The sequence below is a fragment of the Pavona decussata genome, unplaced genomic scaffold (genome assembly GCF_977016875.1).
Source record: "Pavona decussata unplaced genomic scaffold, jaPavDecu1.1 SCAFFOLD_416, whole genome shotgun sequence".
NCBI lineage: Eukaryota > Metazoa > Cnidaria > Anthozoa > Scleractinia > Agariciidae > Pavona > Pavona decussata.
Genome location: NW_028145778.1, coordinates 414072 through 437500, shown reverse-complemented (window position 1 = coordinate 437500; position 23429 = coordinate 414072). Strand labels below are relative to the sequence as shown.

The 23429-nt window shown below is 38.1% G+C and overlaps 1 protein-coding gene across 2 annotated transcripts in view; it reads right to left on the bottom strand.

The window, feature by feature from the left end:
• The window catches only part of LOC146450909 (katanin-interacting protein-like), a 51643-nt gene extending 30372 nt beyond the window's left edge, over nt 1–21271 (bottom strand). For both annotated transcript variants that reach the window (XM_085099722.1, XM_085099724.1), the window contains exons 1-19: nt 21109–21271; nt 19813–19868; nt 18943–19013; nt 18214–18374; nt 17502–17571; nt 15862–15922; nt 15036–15090; nt 14504–14577; nt 13751–13861; nt 12451–12513; nt 11279–11738; nt 10204–10237; nt 5499–5591; nt 4869–4912; nt 3385–3501; nt 2556–2599; nt 2054–2172; nt 1590–1746; nt 413–535 (exon numbers count right to left, since the gene is read on the bottom strand). In XM_085099722.1, coding sequence (XP_084955848.1) covers nt 413–535; nt 1590–1746; nt 2054–2172; nt 2556–2599; nt 3385–3501; nt 4869–4912; nt 5499–5591; nt 10204–10237; nt 11279–11738; nt 12451–12513; nt 13751–13861; nt 14504–14577; nt 15036–15090; nt 15862–15922; nt 17502–17571; nt 18214–18374; nt 18943–19013; nt 19813–19868; nt 21109–21115 — 1920 coding nt within the window. In that variant the 5' untranslated portion in view covers nt 21116–21271. The remainder of the gene's footprint in view (nt 1–412; nt 536–1589; nt 1747–2053; nt 2173–2555; nt 2600–3384; nt 3502–4868; nt 4913–5498; nt 5592–10203; nt 10238–11278; nt 11739–12450; nt 12514–13750; nt 13862–14503; nt 14578–15035; nt 15091–15861; nt 15923–17501; nt 17572–18213; nt 18375–18942; nt 19014–19812; nt 19869–21108) is intronic.
• Nucleotides 21272–23429: the final 2158 nt, after the last annotated feature.

The following is a 23429-nucleotide window of genomic DNA, read 5'->3' as shown; positions in this document are numbered from 1 at the left end:
TATGAATACTAAAAAGAACAATACATGATTAAAAAAGCTGTAACGTGAGAAAAAAAATTAAAGAAAAAGTTTGGCACGTATGGAGTCCGTCTGGATATGTAAATTAGGCTTGAGATTCTTGATGAACAGTATTTCAAAGCCTAAACAATCAAATTTGCCCTGGCACTTCCTTAAAACTCTAAATTGGCTTTCTTTAAAAAGATTGTTGTTACCGTGAGCTTCTAAGAAATGTCTACAAATTGCCAAATTTTTGTGCTCAGCAATGCGCTGATGAATGAAAAATACCGTGAAAATAGGACAAGTTTGCTGGGAATACTGTAACAGACTGCTGCTGATCTTTAAATCTACACGTGACCACTAACCAAGCAGTCCTGTTAGTAATTAAAATTTACTATTTGCAATCGCCACATACCTCAGTTAACCCTAAGTACTTTGGGTTTCCCCAGTTTGTGAGGATCTCAAAATACACATCTGTTCCTTCGTCATTATCTTTACTATTCTCTGCAGCATCCAAGGAATCTTCTATGCCATAATCCTGTGAAGAAGAGTGGTTTGTTAGGCACTTGCATTGTAGAGGCTAATTGGGATCCTCGGACGAGTTGCATAAAACTTAACGGCGGGCGTAAATGCTATCGTCAGACGTTAAAATACTGCATGTGACTGGGCTGAATGTCTGGCGTTAGCAGTTACGCCCGACGTTAAATTTTATGCAACTCATTCCAGGGTATCTTAAGTGGGGGTTTTCTGCAACCATTTAAGCAAACCGAAAGATTTTCTCCAGCACTATATTGAATCTCTCGGCTGAAGGCAGTTTACTGAGGAAAGGGGAACTCAAAGAGAGTGCGAGAAAATCCTTGGAAAAGCAGGAAACGACTGCAGAAAACTCACACTTATGTTAAGATACTTTTTGAAATGGGGTCCTGGCCTACACCGTGGATACAAATCATTCCTCTTACTCACAAACGAAGGGCTTACATGGTCGAAACCCCACAACTGAGTAAGTGGAAATTCGCGTTTGAATCCAATTACTCCAAATTAGCTCCACTCTGGCATAGAGACTGGCTGGCATGTAAAGGCTGATTTAGACAGTTCGAGTTTGTTGTATGCGACATGCTGAAAACAAACCTACGATACCAATTGCTTCGTGTAAATTAAACCTAGACCTTGTTGCACGTCCTAACATTTTGAAACATGTTTTAAAATCCTACAGCAATCATACGTGTAGGGAACGTTGAATTATGAGAGTTGTAAAGGGCTTTTTTTGGAGGGGGAGGGGGTGGGAGGAGCAGCGTGCACTACAGAAGTTGCATACGACAGAGGTAAGCAAAAGTTAATATAACCTCTAAATCAGCCTAAAGAAATGTAGCTCTTTATTTATTTCTACCTTAACGTTTGAATTTTAAGAGTTACCTTGCTGAAAAATTAATGTGCACAACTGAAACAAAAGAGGACCTAACGCGTGTTGATTTTTTTATTTTTTCGTATAACAAAGGAAATTAGGACTTCACTTACGTTAGTTTTAGTAAAATGTAACAAGCCAATTTTTGAAGATTAAGCTATCGGTACTGAGTAACAGACAGCTACTGTACCTTAGATTGGCACTCTGTTGAAGTAGAACTTGTCACTGGAGTGAATGGTACTGTAGCCTTCAGTGGTAAAAGCTGTGGTGTTGGAGATGGACTGGAACCCTTGAAAGGAGCCTTGCATTCCAGTTTTGCCAGGAGCTCTATTAGATTATGCTGTTGCCTACATTGTATAAGGGCAATAAAGAAAAACTTAAACAACTTAGACTCCATTTATATTGCAATGGAGCCACTACAGACACCTGGGTTTTTATAGTAAAGGTATGCCTATGCAAATCTGGTATTGATCCATGCTGTTCTGGAACAAAACATCCAAGTAAACGTTTAAACCAGTATGCGTTGGATCTGCGCAGGTTTTGTACAAGATGAACATAGCCTTACTGCGGGGCGCTTAGCCCCTGACGTTCTACTATTTTACAATATTATTGATAACTAAAATTTCCACTCGTGCTCCTCTTCAGCTCACAAACCTGGCATCCATTTTTCTGACTTTTTCTGTGACAAGAGCTATTGTCTCGTCAGTCTTTAGTGGACATGAAGATATTGATGAGGGTCTTTTAATCTCAGACAATGGAGGGTCAGAGTGTTGCTGAAGGTAAAATAAGATAAAACAACAAAGATAAGTCTGCAATCAAAGCGAATGTGGTGCAACTTGCATTGTACAGCCAAACAGTCTTCCCTGTTGATGTGAATAATTATTGATGGCAAATGAATACAATTATCCGTAAGATAAAATTCGGCAATTAAATGCTCTTCTTCCTGTATTCACCTTAACTAAAAACACTACAACTAGTTACATTTTGCATGTACTTGAATTTTCTTAAAATATAGTTATTTCTTGTAGAGCATATAGATTTAAATTCAAGCAACTCTTTTACAATGGGGGCTTGTGGTGCCACCACTTAGCTTAGCACAGTGAGGTCTTCACTGTAAGTAAGTCAGTAATAATAATTATTAACTCTCACTCTGTACCTTTGACCTTTCAGGAGCAGTCCTGGGACCAGTAGCTTTGGATTCTGCGAGAAAAATTCTCTAATCAAGAAAACATGACTTTTGTATAGCCTCTATGGCTAACTAATGTTACAATAAGGTTTGCTCCGTTATGTTTCAATTCTTGCATTCTGTAAGGTACAGAGTGATCATTTTATTCAAGAACAGCAAACACAGAACCTGTCATCGTCAACATTATCATCGCCATCGTCAATCATCAATCATCATTGGAAAAAAATTCCTTGCTATGCTCAGTACTACCCTGTAGTTTTGTTTTGTTTTTTTTTTTGGTTGCCTTTTTGCTACTCCGTGCTATTTTATGTTCTGTGTAATGCTGGAAGAAAGATTGTGACTTAGAAGTTTGGGTTTGGGGGTAGGGTTGGGGTTAAAAAGGACCTCTTTTCTACCACGTGTCTGCTTATGTTCCATACACTAAAGGCCAGGGCCGGGTTGTTTGAAAGCCGATTAACAGTAATACATGATTAAAAGTTAACTGAGTTTTTCAGCTCACTTGTTACAAATTTTTTAAAAAGCTAACATTGAGCTTATGGAAATGATAGGTTTACGTCAAAACTGAAGGACAAAAATTTTTTTTGAAAAATCTTTATTGTTTGGTACATGTAATTAAACTTGAATCAAGGTTCACCTTAACCCAGGATTAGCTTAATCGGGCTTTGACCAACTGGGCCCAGCTTGCTGTAAAGGATATGTTTTCAACAGATAGCCTGCTAGTCCATGCTTCTGACATGCCTCACCCTTTTGACTTGTCTCCTACCTGTCGTTGCATTTCTTTCAATTAACTGTTTCTCACCTACTGACTGATTCTCTTCAGCCATTGCTTTAAAGATTTCCGCGGCATTTTCATCTACCTTGTCTGCTACCTTACTTCTCCTTGTAGCAGACAAGGGTCGGCTTTTCTTTTCAGGAGCTGAAAGAGAAATAAATGAATATTAAATGATACACACTATAACTTATTTTTCTCAAACTTATTAATAATTCATCAAGAGAAAACATTGAAAATCACTACAGTAACTGTGACTGTGCTTTGGATATGTGTTCCTTATTACCATAAAATTTTGCCAAATTTAGCCTTGAATTTCCCCAAGAACTACAGCTGTATTGATCGTTTGAGAAGCCATATCAAACACTCGAAAGTGTGTTTCATCAGATATCCAGGCAAACACCTCGAAGTCATTTAAAAAAAGCTCGGCTGTGCGTCGTTTTTTCAACCGATTTCTCAGTGTTTGGATATCTGATGAAACACACTTTCTCATGATTGATATACATGTATTACTTAAATACTGGGTTATTGTATAATGGAATTCCACGGATTTGATTGGCTTAGCGACCATGGTATATGAGCCATTATACCATGCCCAAGAAATAGCGACCATTAAATTGTCTTGTGGTTGTTCTTGCAAAGAGAAATCAGCAAGATCTAGCAATATTTCTTGATTGTTTTTAATGAAACAATTATCCAACTCGCACCTGTTGGATATGAGATGATTATAGCCAACTCTATCATCTCATATCCAATGCACGCTTGTGGAATAATTATTTTTAATTATACTATCTTAAGGCAAGTACTTTGAGTCGCCCTAAACAGAGGCATTTTCTTTTTCGAAAGAGGAAAGTTTCCTTTTATAGCCACCATTCAAAATTTTGTCACTGCAAAACAGGTGCTAAAAAATCATCAGTGAATTCGAGAGACCTGTCCTGTTTCCTGTTTCACATTAATTTACTAAATTGTAAAGGGCCATACATGTATTACTTTACAAAACAATGCCAGAGTAGAGCATGTTGATAAAATGCTGCAGTAAATACAGTTCTGCTTTTTTTATACGTGGCTAAATGTAATTTAGGCAAAGTTAAAATCGAGGCAAGTGCTGGTCAGCGGCGCCCGCATGGCTGGGACATGAGGGGGCGGCCACCGCATTTTGCAGGGGCCCCTGGGTTCTTACAGCTCACATGTTTGTGCCAATTCATTTCGCATCTGTTCACTTGCCGGAGCTTGTGCTGTCTAAGTTTGTTGCTCCCAGTCCCTCCCACCCTTTGGTAAGTATGGTTTGTGGTGTGTGTGGTAAGTATTTTTATTTGTATACTTTTTGTTTTCATCTCCACTGATCCTTCAGTGTGACGGTGCCGGGTGGTTGCCGCTCACAGGATTGCCATGGTTTCGTACCTCACTTAGACCTCACTTCACCTGTGGCACCACCGGTCTTTCAGGCACCAACCCCCAAGCTCATCTACTAAAGATGAGTTTAAAATACTGTTTTGGACAATAAAAGTCCTCACCAGATGTCAGAGTCCTTTCCTTATCTTGTGGATCCTTCTCTAATCTGAGTATACATGTAGATAAAGAAATGACCATTGATAGTGACTCTAAATATAAGTTCCTGAGGGGATGGAGAGGGAGTGGGTGGGTGGGGGGGGGGGGGGGGTTGAACACTTAAAAAAAAAAAAAAACAGGAGGGAAGCAAACAAAATTATCCACGAGTTAGAAATGCACCACCAACTGAAACAAACAGTGTGAGGAAGAACTGGTGTTGCTTTGTGACTAACATTTATCTGTCAAATATTCCATCTTATGGCCTTACATGTAGCTCCTACAAGTCTCCTGTATCTCAATGATAGAGCATAGAACTAGTAGTCAGAAGGTCATAGGTTGACTCCTGTTGGGAGAATTCGGATTTTCTTTTTCAGATTATGCCTCAGTATCACTAACTGACAAAATACATCTGTTAATATCATACTCATTTGAATTTAACTTATACTTCACAGCTCTTCAGCAAATTTCCCTCTTTTAAAGTTACAATGGCAGAATTAACAGCTCAGAAGGGGCATCTTAATTTTATCTTTTATGATCCATAAGTCATTTCTGATGTATGTTCAAGGTTCAATCCATTGCATGTATTGGACACTGACCTTTTGTGCTGTTGTGTGTCTGCAGTCACTGCCTCTTTTTGTTTGGATGAGATGAGGTTGGTTGATTCATATTCATCTGCATTTTTCTTCCGTCTGAAGCAAAAAATATTTAAAGCAAAGGTACTGGTAAGTAAATACTCTGAAAAGCAAGTTACTCCACAAGTTCCAGGGATTTTCTTAGAAGTGGGATACTCGCACCCATTTACCCTGAACATGGTACCTGCCTTTGAAGAGATTTAAAGCCAGTCTAAACAAGACAAATTAATGAGTGGTGCCTATCTAATCACCATTAAGAACCCTCCTCCAAGAAAATGTGTAAAAATCCCGTCATAACTCAGTGGAATCAGTAATTTTCCATGGGTTGTATTAAAGAGAACATAGGAAACACTCCATCTGTGTTTTTAAGAATTAATAAAAATTAATATTTAAAGATGTTTTGGAGAACTCATAACAGCAGGGGAAACAGCTGGGGGGTGGGATAGGAGGGGGTAGACTCCCTTACAAGAATGATGGGCATAATCATAATACCTTTTAAGGGACAAAATTGTGTTACTAAAAATAATCAATGTATCACTAAAAATAGCGTGATACTGTCCCTTAAGAGCAATTCTCCAGGCCCCAGTTGTTCAAAGGCCGGATAACTTTATCCGCTGGATAAGGCACTATTCAGGGTCTAAAATATACTTCACGTTCAACGTTGTCCAAGGTTTTCGTACACTCACAAACTTAACTGTGGTTAGAGTGTGCATATTCGCTTGTACAAGAGGAAATACTGAAATCTTTTCTCAGATTGAAACAGTCAGATAGTGACTTATCCACAGGATAAAGTTATCCGGCCTTTGAACAACTGGGGCCAGGAAAGTGAAGCAAAGTTGGAAATGAAAATTTTTAACCCCCCTTCATTTTTTGTGTGGAGGTAGGATACCTGGAGGGATGAACAAAAACAGCCATATTTAGATCGGCAGGTGCGTTGTTGCCATGGAAACCGCACTTGATCACGTCGGCCTGAGGTCTATGTTTTGACCGAAAAATTCACTCTCAAATAGTAAAAATAAACGAGTCTGGTTCTCGAGTACATGTGAACCAATTCAAATGAAATTCATGCAGATGGTAGAACCACTCTCCCAGTTTATAAAATTTGCTGTTAGAGTATTTTGGGTTCTATAATCAAGAAGACCTTGGTCGTATTACTATGTTGCCTGTCAGCCATTTTGACAAGAAGGAAAAACAAGCACAACCATATTCGTTATTTCTCCGAAAGTACTCTTTCCACAAAAACCAAATTAGCAGCAGGGCTTACATAGATATTGCAGTTTATAAATATTATAAAATCTATTTGGGGAAAATTATATTCTGGCCATGGGTGTTAAAGACATCCGAGGCAAGTTGCAAAAAATTGCAAAATTGGAAATGTTGAGGGCTCCAGTAATTGGCTCAAACAGGCTTTAGATAGAGAATATCAGCTTCAGAGGTTTTTTCATTCATCTTACCTGTTACCTACATTTGATTGATTCAGTTTTGACCGACAAAATTTGATGAAATATAAATTGAAACAAAGCCTACCTTGCAACTTTTGGGAATTTATTCAGGAGGCTCTTGCCGTATAGGATGGGTCTCTCCTCAGTTCGCTCGCTCCATTTTCTTGACCAAATCTTGCACAGACTCTAGCGGAAAGGACAAATCTAACTGCTTGGCCTCGCCGAACATCTACTTTTAGACCAAAGATGATGATGCATTAACCCGAATAAAGAACAGTCGAACAGGTCAAACACAGTCGTGTGTCGAGTATCGAAATAATTCATCATTACAATCCATCCAGGAAGTTAAATAGGCGCATCAAGATCACAGCTGAGGAAATGCATGTCTGCGACGATTCTGAATAACGTCTTTGGCTAAATCGAGCCGTACATTCCGTGGTGCATGGTTGAGAAGCGAAGAAATTGTTGTTTACGACCTGTTTACGACCAAACGTATGTAGACCGGAAATGCGAGTAGCAAAACTGCTGACCGGATGTAGTTTTAAATGCGATATACGCGCTTTTTGTTTGTTTGTTTTTTTAGCTTCGGCTAATTGTCGCAATGGCATTATCTCTTCTTTAGATATTTTTGGTACAATATATCATTGATGGGGGGATAAAAGGACGACTTTTGATCCGCTTTTATGACTGTTTTACAGTGGTGAATAAAGAGGACAAAATAAAAGAGCTTCACTAATCGTTTTACGCAACTACATAAGCCGCCCATGTTTCCTGAGTTTGTTTGTTTTTAATTCATTGCTTATTGGATGTTGAGGATGGCCTGCATGTAAGATACGTCGCTGATCTGGGGCATTAGCGTATACATGAGAAGTTACGAAGTTGGAATTTTTGACCCACTTCTCCTCCAGAAATAAATAAGTCCTCTTCAAGCCGATAAATTTTCACATTCAGTACCTAATACCTACCCAAATTTTGGCATTCTTTCTGTTTATTTATTTATTTATTTATTTATTTTTTGCTGTTGTTTTTTTTTGGCGGAGGGAGGGGTGACCGGACGTAAATTTGTGCCGTCGATCAAAACACTGTAAGGGAAATTTGCATATCGTCGTGCGAAGGAAAATATCCTGGTCGGGACAATGGAAAGTTGGTCTCTTTCAAATCCTAAAAGGGACGTTTCGGTTTGTGAGTGCTGTGGAAACAATATAAAACTCAATGTCAAAGGGATATTTCCAGGCACGTGTAAGCCTATAGGGACTTAGTATAAACCGTGATGAAATCAGCAACGAAATGGATCTTATTCTTTGCTGTGCAGGTAAATAATTATAAGATTTCACGCGCGAATTTTTCATTCTCTTGTCACGTTGTCACGAATAGTTCGATCATAACTGAATTTGTAATTGCATTTTCACAGTCTAAAGGGCAATCTTTTTTTGGGGGGGCGGGGGGGGGGGGGGGTGCGGCTATTATGATCATGCGTTTAATTTTCACCCAAGCTTCAGTTCAGCGTCATTTCCTTTGTTTTTGTTTTAGTCGGTTTTTCTGGTTTTTTTTTTTTTTTTTTGGCTTTCTTCACCATTGCCATTGTGAAACAACCCCATTACAAGAGGATATCATTACTAATACATCCGGTGTTACATCCCATTACATTGTGTTACATCCGGTCAGCGGTTGTGCTTCTCGGACTTCCGGCCTATGCGTTCAGTTTATTTACCATTCTTGGCTTGTTGACTATCGCAATATCTGACCGGATTTTAGCCAAAGACGTTACTTTGGATTGTTCAAAGGCATGCATTTGCTTTGTATATCGATCTCGACACATTAACTTTACTTCCTGGCTGAATAATATAGATGAATTTAGTTGCTCGACGGCAGAAATCGCAAGCATTACGACCATGTTTTGGACTTTGTCAACTATTCTTTGTCAAGTGTATGCGGGCTACTTGTATCATCATCCCTGGTCTGAAACACAGCAAACTGGATATTTGATGGGAGTAACTGTTAGTCTGCGCTAGATTTGGTCAAAAAGACGGAACGTGCGAAGGAGAGATACTGGAGAGAACCACGCGACGAAAGCATCCTGAAGAAATTCCCAATACCCTCATGGTAGGTTTTGTATCAATTTATATTTCATCAAATTTGTTGGCCAAAACTTTATTTACTAAATGTAGGTAGCAGACAAGATGATAAAAGATACTTTTGAAGCTGATTTTCTCTCTCTAAAGCCTGTATGAGCTAAATACTAGAGCTCTTAAAATTACCAATTTTGCAATTTTTTGCAATTTGTCCCAGGTGTCTTCAGCACCCATGGCCAGAGTATAGTTTTCCCCAAATTGATTTTATGATATTTAGAAACGTCAATATCTATGTAATCTCTGCTGCTAATTTGGTTTATGTGGAAAGAGTACTTTCGGAGAAATAACGAATATCGTTGTGCTTGGTTTTCCTGCTTGTCTAAATGGCTGACAGGGAACGTAGTAGGACGAGCATTTTCTTCTTGTTTATAAAACCCAAATTATTGTAACGGCGAATTTTATAAACTGGGAGAGTGGTTCTACCATCTGTATGATTTTTACTTGAATTGGTTCACATGCACCCGAGAACCAGACTCGTTTACTTTTACTTTTTGAGAGTGGAACTTTTGCTCAAAACATGGTCCCAAGGCCGACGTCATATAGTGCGGTTACCATGGCAACGATACATCTGCCGATCCAAATATGGTTGTTTTTGTCTATCCCCCAAGGTAACCTACCTACACACAAAAATTGAAGAGGGGTTAAAAGTTTTCATTTCCAACTTTGCTTCACTTTCCTAGAGAATTGCTCTTAAGATGATAACCCCCCCTTCACCCTCTGAAACAGTCTTATGGTGCTCATTTTCTCACAACAGTTTCCTGTTCTGCAACTTTTACTCATAAACATTTCTGCAATTCCGTGGAATCAATGAAAATGTACTCAGTAGACCTAACATTTACATGTCCCTGTGCATTTGTTGTAAGGAACCCCTTTTCACTGCAACAGTTTCACTTGTCTGTGCATGTAACAAGCTGTGGTGACTTGTGATGAATTACTGCCTTACATTTAAATTTAGTCCAGAAATTTACCACAATATGAAGCATCTGGCATCTTCTCAAAAAAAAAATTCAGTTGAAACAGTTAACAATTTCACAACTAAATTAGGCCCATAGAAAACATACAACACATATCTATGCAACTGTAAATGAAACCTACCGTGTTGCTGACAGTGTCCTCTCTTTTCGTTTAACTGAAATATAAACAACAAAAAAGATTTTAAAGGTTACTTATGAAAAGGAAACTGGCTATCAAGAATGCATCAGCTACTTTTAGAATCATGAACCACCCACCCCCCTTTCATAATTAAACTTTGATGGAAAAAAGAGGAGAAGGTGAAAGAGGAGGAGAAGACGGAGGAATAAGAGCAAAAGGAAGAGGCCAAGGAGCAGGAGGAAGAGGGAGAGGAAGAGCAGGTGGAAGAGGAGAAGGAGCAGGAGAAAGAGGGAGAGGAATAGCAGGAGGAAGAGGAGAAGGAGCAGGAGGTAGAGGAAGAGGAAAAGCAGGAGGAAGAGGGAGAGGAAGAGCAGGAAGAAGAGGAGAAGGAGCAGGAGGAAGAGGGAGAGCAAGAGCAGAAGGAAGAGGAGAAGGAGCAGGAGGAAGAGGGAGAGCAAGGGCAGGAGGAAGAGAAGAAGGAGCAGGAGGAAGAGGAGAAGGAGCAGGAGGAAGAGGAGAAGGAGCAGGAGGAAGAGGGAGAGCAAGAGCAGGAGGAAGAGAAGAAGGAGCAGGAGGAAGAGGGAGAGCAAAAGCAGGAGGAAGAGAAGAAGGAGCAGGAGGAAGAGGAGAAGGAGTAGGAGGAAGAGGGAGAGCAAGAGCAGGAGGGAGAGGAGAAGGAGCAGGAGGAAGAGGGAGAGCAAGAACAGGAGGAAGAGGAGAAGGAGCAGGAGGAAGAGGGAGAGGAAGAGCAGGAGGAAGAGGAGAAGGAGCAGGAGGAACAGGGAGAGCAAGAGCAGGAGGAAGAGGGAGAGCAAGAGCAGGAGGAAGAGGAGAAGGAGCGGAAGGAAGAGGGAGAAGAAGAGCAGGAGGACGAGAATAAGGAGCAGGAGAAAGGGGGAGAGGAAGAGCAGGAGGAAGAGGAGAAGGACCAGGAAGAAGAGGAGAAGGAGGAAGAGCAAGAGCAGGACATGGTGGAGGAGGAAGAGCAAGAGAAACGAGAGAAGAAAGAAGAGGAGGAGGAAAAGGAGAATGAGAAGGAGGAGGAACTATTATTCAGGTGCTGATCACTTTAGCTTACCTCCTGAAGATGAGAAGCTGAGAACAACCAAATCCTCTGCAGGGCTCTCTGGAACATTTCTATACTTTTTATTCCTGTGATTGTCTTCCTTTCCCTTACCATCAGGAGTCACAGATGAACCCTTGCTTGTTTCAGCCTGTTTCTTCTTCCACTGGTCAGTGTTTATTGCCAAACCAAGCTGACTGTCCTTATCTCTTGAATTCCTTGTCTTCAGATCTGAAGTTTCTACTTCATGAATGTCCTGACTTTGGACAACAGGGCTCTCAACTTCCCTTCTTCTCTCACCTGGTGTGCTTGTCAACTGAGGAAGCCTTTCGAGTGCCACAACATCATGTAGATTCAAACTGTCATTGGCTCCTTCTAGCTCTTCTTCAATTTCATCATCATCACCCTCATCGTCATCACTGCAATTGTTGTTGGTTCCCTTTCCCTTTGCATCCTTCTTTTCTTCCTCAAGTCTCTAAAGAATGAGTATTCATTGCAAAAGACAAGAACAAAAAGATATCCCTTTCAATGTATAAAATCTAAGAAGGTACATTTATATTTGACGCGCTTGGAGCAAGAGGGGTGTATGCGCATTTTTGGGCTTGAAATTTGAATTGCTCCAATTCAATATTGAAGTCAGCATTAATTATTCAGTATCCTGTCTGTCTTTTGGTACAAATGTATGTAGACAAGATATCTTGTAAGAAACAAAGTTCCATAAACAGACCTTGACCTAAAGGCATACTGTACATTCTAAGAATTAGCTTCCATTATTACTTTCCCTTTAACTTGAACAATTCACACAAAAGAGTCAAGTTACTTATGCTTATAGGAATACAAATGTTCAATGCTGTCTTGCTTGAGTAGTATAATAAGGTTTCTAGTTAAATGTAAGGGCTAATTCTTCTCATACAAGTCTCTAGGTTTAAAACTAAATGCGTAACTGTTTCTACTGTTTCTACGTAACTGTTACATGATATCCAGTCTGTATGCCACAAGAGTTGATTTGAAACAATTCAGATTTCAAGGCCAAAAATGTTAATATACAGGTACCCCTCTACTAATAATAAAAAGGCTCAAGTGAAGCGCCCGTAGATTGCACTGAAATTCCCATTATTATTATGTTTTTTATTATCATTATTTGTTGATCAGCTGTATAAATTTATTAGAACATTATTGTATCATACCTTTTTAGCTGCTTCTATACTTTCCCTTATGGACTCATCAGCTTCTAGAGATTTACGTAGTGTCTAAAAACAAGAAATCAGGAACATTAAAGTACACCTATTGTTCCACATAAGAGTGTACATGTACATATTTGATGGGAAGGAACTGTGTTGTAATGGCCTTTAAAATCAACACACCACAAGGGGAAAAAAGCTTGTACACCTTTATATTTAATGATGCAAAGAAATATGATTTATACAAAATTTCTTTATATCAGACAATAACATGAGAGCATGGAAAACATGACTCATATAGCATTTATAATTTACACTACGATTTGCACTTCGGTTCGTGAAATGAAAAATTTTGTGAATTTCCACATTGTTGTAAGTTATTCAGTACCGTATTCATGAGGTGGCAAAGTCAGGTGACAAGATTTTCAAAATAGCAGAGACAGGGTAGGCCGGTTTGGATTGAAACTTGAAAAATATTAGGCTAATGTTTTTCAAGTTCTCGCATTTTTGTTTCCAAAATGCGCTAGAACAGATCACAAGTTGTTTCTTTCAAGAATTGAGTTGAATTCGTTCCTCTCGTCATTCTAGAATTATTTGGCAGGTGATTGAAGGTCTTATTTCATCATTTTTAACAAAAGATATCAAAAATCCCATAATACTTCCCCTTTAATGCAGTTACAGCAAACTGATGTAAAAAGTAACATGTTTATTAATTGTATTTCAGTTGATTATGATTTATGATTTATGGCTGACCAGCTTCCTGATCACTGCAAACTACAAATCTTGGGTAAATAAAATCTGGAATCCTACAAATCCCAGGCAAATCTTTTCATGCATGCTTAATCCTCTTCCCTCTGACCGGAGCATAGGGCTTCCACCGCAGCCTTCCATCGGCCCAATTTTTTGCTGTCTTTTCAAGCATAGTCGGAGCAAAATATACTATATGATACTACAGCACTGCATGTGCAATTGTGGATGGCTAAATCACAGGTACTACCATGATGTGGAATAATAGAAAACTTGTTCTATGGTTTTTAAACGGATAAATATGTACATGCACTTGTGGGCATTCAATACTATACTTCCAACTTGTAAAATATCTGGCCATATTGCATGTAGAACCTCTGAATACGGTAAACATATTGTGTGAATGCATTGTGTTGGACAAATCTTATACAGTCATTACAAGTAGTTCTTGATGTGAGGTTTGGAATTTGAATTTGAAATAGATAGTCATTTACTTGTTCTAAAATTTCTTAGCCTTGCAACCTGAATATCACAGTGAGAATGATGACTTTCTCTGTACCTCAACATCATTAAAGCTTAGCGTGAGCTCATCCATTTCATTATCATCATCATCATCGTCGTCATCATCTTCGTGATCCAAATCTACATTATATTCATCATTAAGATCATCCTGAATGAAAGAAACAATGTTGGAAAAAATTGTTTAAACTCTAAAATACAAATGAACAAGAAGGTCCAGTATACAGCAGCCACTTTAAAGGAGCAGTGTCACCGATATTTAGTGTGCTTTAGAAATTATAGCGAGAAAACATATTTGTATCAATGGAAATGTTCAAAATGTTTCAGTATGGTTAACAATTACCCTACGAGTATACATAAGCTAGTATTTTGTATCTTTTGCTGCCGATGGCTAGGATGGAAATGGATTACAACTTGAAAAAATTGGCCAATTTTTTTCAAGTTTTTTTTTCGTAAATTGGGGGTAACCACGCATTTTTTTTTAAAGATAATTAAGCAACAATAATTCTAAAAAAACTGTCAAATACAAGGCAAAGTATGGCGTCTTTTTCCATATTGAAGCTTTATTATCTCTGCAAAATGCATGGTTACCCCCAGTTTTCTTTTTGGATACCAGCAGCACTTGCTGAGTTCTGCTTTCTCACCATAGTTTTAAACCGCGCATAAAATATATTCCTGTATAATTAGTAGGCACCACCCACAGGAAATCCGAGTATCTCGAGATGCGCAGAACGTATGTGCAGTAACAAAAGTAGGCACCATCTTTAACAATTTTTATTATCTTCTTAATTACCTGATCTGAGATACTGTCACTACCATCCACTGCCAAAGATTCAAAATCTTCACTGTATTTACCAGTGAGCCTTCCTAAAAGAAAAATACATGATCTGAAAGTCAGTTACATTATTCACACATCAACCTTAAATAGAATTAAAAATTTCTGTTTTTGATTACTTGTAAGTGATATTTATGGTACTGATCCACCATTGTGTGCTTTATATGTAATTATGATCAATAGAGCGATTTCCAATTGAGTGTCGTAAAACCAAAACCAAGGTAATTACTCTGGCCAATCGCAACAGACGTAAACAACACAACGAGCCAGTCATAATTCAAGCAAATACATGTAACTGGCACCAAGCGCGGGAAAATGCATGTGTTGAAAACACGATTGGTTTTGGTTTGGATTCCCATTGGTTGATAAAGTGGCGCAAGTCTTGTTAACCAATCACAGAGCGTAGTAATGCAAAACCAAACACGAAATTGCTTTCGACATTCAATTTAAAACTGCTCTATGTAAATGCAATTAAATTAATGCAGGATACCTGGTGCTCTTATTTTCAGTTTCTTTCCTTCATCAGTTCTTATCTGTATTGAGTCCTTTAAAAATACAAACAAACAGTGCATCATAAGGAAACAGCAAAATCATGAACCACCAGAAGAGAGTCAAAAGAACATAAAGTGTAAAACTGGTATACAGTTTTACAATATTCTCCAAATCAAACAAAATTACATGATCCATAGTTTTTCGGTTACAAGGCGCACTTGGTTATAAGATGCACCCACATCTTAAGAAAATGACCATGTCAAGTTCTCAAATAGAAAGTTCCTTGAAATTACTCGGTTATAAGACGCATCATATATTTTAATGATTCACACTTGCTCAACAAGCGAGGAAATTACATGTATGTTAAAGCACCTATTAGCAAAAAGTCACTTTTTAATGATAAATGCAAACACACAAAGAACAAACTAAACAATTGCTGCTGGTAAATGCATATTGTGTCAACTTGACGTCACGGGAAACACGCTTTTTTGAATGTTCATAAATATTCAATGATGCAATGTTTTGTTTGAAAGTGGCACTCAGCTGATCGAATGTATCTTAGTTAAAAAACTTTTGGGAAACAGTTGTAAAACGAAGATTATGTACTAGCACTCGATGTTTATCTTATGATATGTCATTCTATGGCGCGGAATGTTGCTTCAGAAAATGTCCATACCCTCCCCCCTCCAAAAAAAGAGGGTCATTTTATTTGACCCAGCCACTCCGTCATATATTCCAGTTTAGCTTCACACTTTACCACCTTAGAGTTTGGTATGGATCTTTTCTAGAACCACACATTAATTTAAGAAACCAGTCAAACATACATAATTCCAGCCCTTGCGAGAGGTGGGAGTTTGGTCAGGTGCTGTCTTGACTCTGACATCTCTGTGATAATATACAAATTTAAACAAATTTTGTTACAAAGAGGATATACAAGTACAGTGTAATTATGTCATACCCACTTTAATACAGTGACAGTACACATCTTAAAAGTATTGTCATGAATTGCCACTACAATTTTTATAACATTCATTTAAATTTGAAAAGGTCCAATTTTCCTTGACTATCCATGTGTTCTCCTTATTTTCCAGAATTTCCAGGCCTGGATACTACTGCATTGAAATTCAATCACTTTTCAGGATTTCCATCATCATAGGAACTCCAAAAATAGCTTAGTGCATGTTTCTTTATTTTCACTTACCGGTACTAGTTTATTTTTCAAAGGGGCAATATGTCACCTATTCTTAGTGTAACTTTAAATAGCCAAAAACATATTATTTTGTAGTGATGGAAACATTAAAATAGCGGTTCAGTTGTGTTAACAATTACCCTACCAGTGCACACAAACTACTATCGTGGACAAATCTCGCTAAGAAAAGTGCAAATTTTGCACATATATTCGAATATACATGTACCTTAAAGAAAACACTGCCTGGAAAGTACATGTACCAAACCTTCACTCCCCCCCCCCCCCCTCCCCCTTACTCAATATTGCTTTCAAGGCCAGACGATGACCCAGCCTTTTTTTCAGCCGCAGAACAACATTGATGAGGGGGAGCGGGGGGAGGGGGGGCGTGTTGTTGACGTATCATTGTAGCGCTCGAATTTGGACTGACAGTTTCTTAACCCTATCGTCCACGATTGTAGTATTAATTATTTTTGGCTGCGGATGGCTTAGATGAGAATGGATTGCAACTTGAAAAAATTGGCCAATTTTTTCAAGTTTGTCCTGTGCAATTTAGAGAAATCGCTAAAAACTAATTATACAGTAGTTTGTTCTTCCTTGGAAAAATCACTCATTAATTTCCTCCCGGTGCTCTAACAGAAATTTGATGTTAGAGAAAAGGTCATTTGTCAAACATTTGAGCAGTTTGACCACAATACAGAAAAATCACCCTGACAGTGGCTCCTTAAGGACGGTGCCTACTATTGTTACTACGCATACGTTCTGCCCATCTCAAGATACTCGGGTTTCCTATGGGTAGTGCTCACTATTACAGGGATGTTTTTGTGCGGTTTAAAACTATGCAGAGAAAGCAGAACTTAGCAAGTGCTCTTGGTATCCAAAAAGAAAATTGGGGGTAACCATGCATTTTTCAGAGGTAAATAAGCTTCTATTTAGAAAAAAGATCCATACATTGCTTTATATTTTGGCGCTTTCTGGAAATATTGTTGCCTAATTATCTCTGAAAAATGCTCGGTTACCCCCAATTTTCTTTTTGGATTTCCGTAGCCCTTGCTAAGATCTGCTTTTCCCGCATAGTCATAAACTGCACAAAAATACTTCTGTGTTAGTAGGCACCATCCTTAAGCTTCACTGTAGGAGTTTGCAAAAAGAATAGAAACTAAACCACCTTTATGATACAACATCTGTTGAATAACCCTTTTTAACAAAACAAAGATACTGTCAGACATATAAAACTACTTAATATTAATAATACATTAAACAAAATCATAAATTCACCTGGCCTCAGCCTCTCTCTCCAAAGTTTCCAGTTCATGCTGTAGTAACCTCTTCCTTTCACGATATGCATCTGTACAAGCCAAGAAAATAAACAACATCCAAAATTAATTGAATCAACCAGGGATGAGTCTGTCAGGAGAGCATTTACAGCCGTAACAAATACTTGATAATTATATAGAATGATATACTTTTAAATGAATGATACAAAAAAAAAAATGACTGATTTAAAATAAAAATTAGAATTGAATTATTGTCATGCTGCCACTGATTGCAATGGCGTGATGATTGATCTTACTTGTTATGTCAAAGCTTAAAAACCTCTATTGCAAAACTTTGGACATTTTTTTGTGTTCTTGATGCTTTCAAACATTTCAGTTTTGTGTATGTGTACAGTGCGTGTGTGTGTTTACAAATTGGATAACAGGGACCATAACAGTGTTCCAGATAAGAGAGGGGTCTCAGGTCAAAAACCCGAGAAGCCTGGCTTCCTGACCTGACAAAATGAATGGCAAACTTGAGAAGATTTAGAGAGAACCAGAGCTATATTGACCCCTCAAAATTCTTCATTGACTCTCTGATTTTGAAAGTTATCTGGAACACTGCATAATTTTGAAAAAACTACATGTAATGTAAGATCACAGCCATATTGTCATAAACCACACACTGGTCAAAATCTTGTGACATTTAAAGCTAATCAAGATATTAATCCTACCTCCAGCAGTTTTGGTGTGCCTTGATGAGGTGCGTGACTTAGCTCTTGAGTACTCTCTTCCCAATTCCACATTAGCACCATTGACATATATAGAGAAGCCTTGTTCCTTTTTCTCCAGTTCAATCTGCTGCTCATCTTTTTTCTTTAACTTCTTTAACAACCTATGATGAAATTTGTTAAGTATGAATATTTGCAGTGTGGTTTGTTAAGATGATAGAATACCAGGCTGCATGACAGGTTTGAATCCCAGCTAGATCACTCTGCATGTCTCAGCGAAGACGATTACATCTTTTGTAAGTGACGTTAACAAGGCATTTTTCTATCTCCTTCCACTTCTGAATAAAAAGTAGCCAGATTAAAACATGATGTTTCGGTGACGACATGTCACCATTATCAAATGTAAATTATTAAAAGTTCAGTAACATTATATAGAGAAAGGAAGGTGTGAAATAGAACCTTCTCCAAAATGGTGGCCAAAAATTCAAATAAGTTAAAATTACATATTGATATATGACATATACCCCCAGTCATAAAAACATCTGTAAATTTGTCAAATTTCATCTTACATTTCCTAAGCTGATATAACACTTAATATGCTGAAATTTTGAAAGGTTACTAAAGTAAAGGTGCTCTTTCCAGTGCTGGTATCAGTTTTTCATTCAGTTCAGCTTTAACTCATTCAAATCTGTTGCCGCCATTTTGGAGAAGGATCTATTTTTTTTAAATTACCTGTTTCTCTGCTGTAGCAACAGAAGGTACTCTTCATACTCAGGGCGAACTTCCTCTTTTGCAGAGAGGACCTGGTTTAACATCACAAGACAAAAATATTTTACTTAGTCTTCAATTGTTTTGAGCTAAGAATTTTTTTGACGGAAAGTAACTGGCAAAGAACTATGTTTGTCAACTTCATTGCCAGGGTCCTTGTGCTTGTGCGAGAAAGGACCCTGATTTTTCTGCACTATCCACAATTATTAAAAACTGGATCATTGTATAATGCAATTCCAGGGATTTGATTGGCTTAGCAGCCATGGTGTATGAGCCATTACATGTATACCATATCCAAGAAATAGCAAGCATTGAATTGTCTTCTGGTTGTTCTTACAGAGTGTAAAGTACATATGTAAAGCCAAGCTGCTGTACTGTACAGTACACCCTAAACTACATGTACTGGCTAAGTCAGCATACATTGTCTAACTATAAAAGTCCAAGCAAACTATTCAAGATTCACTTTGCAGCTCTCTTGTCCAGTGACATGTAGTCTGTATTTGCTGTCAATTTATGAAGAGGTTTTAGATGAATGGAAGAATCTTGAACTACTTCCAAGTTGGATGTGAGTGTGCAATGTAAAACTTGTGGAGAAATGCTTGGTTTTAAAATCATTTGTTGTCTAACAGGCTTTCCTAACTTAAGCGGCAACTACACATATACCCTTAACTTATGATTCCTTATGGCTACCTTGAAACCCTCTGTGACATGCCAAAACTGGGAACCAGGTTGTACATTTGTATAATTCTCAGGCTATACACAAACACAACATGGCTTTAATCTTTAGTAAAGGGAATGAATGTAAAAGAAACATCACCAGCATTCTACTCATACCTCTTCTTTATGTCTTCCTGGTTTACCTCTTGACTTGTCCCACTTGCCATGAGAATCTGTCAGGCATTTAAAACAAGGACTTAAAGAACACAGTTTATCCCATAAATAGTAGCTAATATTTTGCCCCATCTCAACCTTCATTTGGAAATAAAAGTAAATAAGTTCGAGAAGAAATACAGACATATTCAAGGTTTGGCAAAAGCTAAGCAAAATGGGAATGTAGTGAACAGGACAACCCATCCACCTATGATATTCCAAGGTTTGGCTGAAGTGACTATGCAGCTACACAGTGAATGGGATCACCCCTCCCCTATGACCTACCTTGGTTTCACTGAAGTGGCTGCGGGGCTACACAATGAACAGAACTGCGTAACTGGATGTCTAATAGTTTGAAGGTGCTTTGGAGGGATAGGGTATTCTTCACTTACATGTAGAACTAAATAGAGGGCAATAATTGATCATTGATGCAACCACGCAAAACTGAAAAGAGTTCTTTGTAACCCAGGGTTCATTTGTTGAGGTAAACACTCAATTCTGGGATTAATAATAATACAATTTGCTTTTTCAAGTTTATATAAATATTTCAGCTTAACTGGCAGTTCCTTCAGAAACATTTTTTTTTTCTATTTCATCTGCTTACCAAAAATTGCTCAAGCTAGTATTGATTTAGTAGTAAAGTAGTAATGAATTGTCCTGTTGCACAAGGTACCATAACAATCAACATAAATCTACAACAAGCCCTTAAAATCTTTGTGATTATCAACTTTTATCGACAATTTGAACTAATCAAATGACAATTATCGACAAATATCGCTTACAATCGACTCATCGACTAGTTTTCCAATGATCTACATGTATTTTGATCGATATGTCATCTGAAAAATGGGAAGCTTGATTGACATGCATTTTCACAGCATCATGGTTTTGATAAGCTGATTCGCAAGTTTATATTTTGAACTTGTGAAGTTAAGTTAAGTTAAGTTAAGCTAAATTTAAGCACCAAGTATAAGCAATTAAATAAGCTTACGCTTAAGTAAGAACTTATATTTGCTCATGTGCATTGGCAAAATATTAAATAGTATGTCGTAAAATGTATCGATTTATCGATGATATTTAGCAAATACGTGTCTTACAAGGTCTTACAAACCAGTATATATGTTTGGGCTGTTTGAATTTTAAGTTCTAATGTCTCTAAGCTTGGTTGGTATGTACACAAAATAGGTGAAACTAAGGAGGACATGCAGGCATTCGCAAGAAACCAGCTGTCATTAAGCCCAACACAAATTTGCAGCTTACCTTCCATCACTGGTCTCAGATTCCTTGAATCCTAAAGAATCATTTTAGAACTTCCATATTTTTTGACCGAATAAACAATGACCAGTGATTCATGTTGTTGAAAAATTGAATTTCTTTTTCTGGAAAACATACACAACTCACCAATATGGCTGCCTGATGGCTTGGTTACCAAGTTCACAAGGCAAAGGAGTTCTGGGTAATCAGTGATCCCGTCTCAAAAAATGGAAGCAAACAATCTGCAAGGAACCGCACAACGAAAATGCTGCAAGTATACGCAGGATCTGTGAAAGATCTAATCAGCCAAAAATATAAATGACTCAAATTTCTGCAAGGCTGATCGGACTGCGTAGAAAACTTAACACGAAAGCGACATGATAGAGACCAAACCGAGAATCAACAGAATGCGGCAACCGCCGACAGCTGTTTCAAGCTGGTTGGCTCTCGCCTGACCTCTAGCTCCGTATTAATTACCAGGAGCCATAATTGATTATGGCTCCTGGTATTACACAATTTCTAGGTACTGAATGACCCCTTGTCACAACTTGATATCACTTGAGTCACAGAGTGTAGACTAAGACTTTGCACTCCGAGCGAATTACCTGCTGGATTTTCGCGCCTGCCTTCAAACTCCTGCAGCCAACAAAAATTGTTGAGCAAAGTAGATTTTTAACGGTTGAGAAAAAAACATCCTATTCAACACAGAGTGGGTTGATACACTCAGCTGGCCACCTTGTAACCGGTGGGGGACTGTGGGGGGACTACTTGTTACTGAGTAAGCCAATGGTTTCCCGACAGGGGAGGGGTTAGTAATGGAGCGCTACAACGAGACGTGGTCGTCAGTTACTCAGAAATAAACAATACCTATTATTTAGCGCAAAACTACGCATGGGTATTTGTCTGTTGACGTTATCAGTTCAATATCTGTCGACCGACTCGTAGTGGGGTGTTGTTTTTCCAAAGCTGAGGTCTCCTTTGTTGTGGAGACGTAGAATTATCGGGGTGGGACAGAGTAGTGTAACGTTGAACGGGGCAAGTATTTTTGTACTAATAGTGTAATAAGACTAATTTCTCTGTAGGTGTGAAATGTTATGGACAAATGTCAATTGACCAGCTAACGTTTCAACGCCGACAAAAGGATGTGCATTCAAGACGGATCAATTACCGCAAAAAGGTTCTCCTTTGAAGAATGGATCAAGCCAATATGCTGTGACAGAAACTAATTAACATCCAGCCGAAAAAGAAATTAAAAGTTAAGTTTTTTAATTTGTTCTAATCTTACCTGGCAACTATTCAAGGACCCGCAAGTTCCCGTTGAACTCCATGTTATCATCTCCGTACATAGTTCATTTTTAACCGGATCAAAACACTGTCGAAAGTGATAAAAGAATTAAAGATATTTACTATAATTCTTTTTAGACTGAGAGTCGTTGGCATGGCTCCTTTAACCTGATTTTCTCAACTTGAAAGAATCTTTCACTTAATTGTATATAAGACTTATGTAAGTTGATTGTTGTTGGTTAAATTCTTGGTTTGCTTTTGTTTATAACGGTTGACCGATCTTCGCGGTTATCCCTCACAAAAAAGTACAGCATAATTTGATAAGCGCATCAGTGGAAGAAAACCGAAACAAATTTTATATTAACAAAAAGTTTAATTAATATAAAATTTGTCAAAGTACAATTTTGGCCATTTTTGTTTTCAACCTGAGCCAAGGAGTGTAAAGGTTAAAACGACGACGGAGACGGTTTAGTTACTCGGCGTAACGAATATCCTTTGCAGACTGGGCACTATTCGTTAGCCGTTTTAAATTCCATTTCAGCATTTTTCTTCTTTTATGCTACAACCAGAAGGAAAAACAGGAATCGAAGTAAAATTGACATTTCAGTGACATTTTCGAATTCTTTGAGAGCGCACAAGCGGCGACAAGAGTTAAAGCGTGTTTATGAAATTCTTTGTGGCGCGCATTTCATGAAAGTTATATCCAAAAGTTGTGTGTAACGGAGAGATTATCGGCTCCCGGTAAAAACTGCGACGGACGGAATAATTCGTGCTGTAGGCTTAATAGCATAAATAAATGGCACGCGATAGCTACACTACTCAATACAAGTTGTGTGATAGTAAATCAGCTCTTTGAAAAAAAGATCCGATAATTAACATAACATAATCGGCAAGTTATTGTACTTGAAATAATCAAAGTGTATATGAAAACTGAATTTTTAATAATAAGCGCATCAATCAAACTAATTGTTTTGAAAAACAAAAGGCTGAAAGCTATTCGTCTTGAGTTGACAGAAGCCGGTAATCCAAGATAGGACTATTAT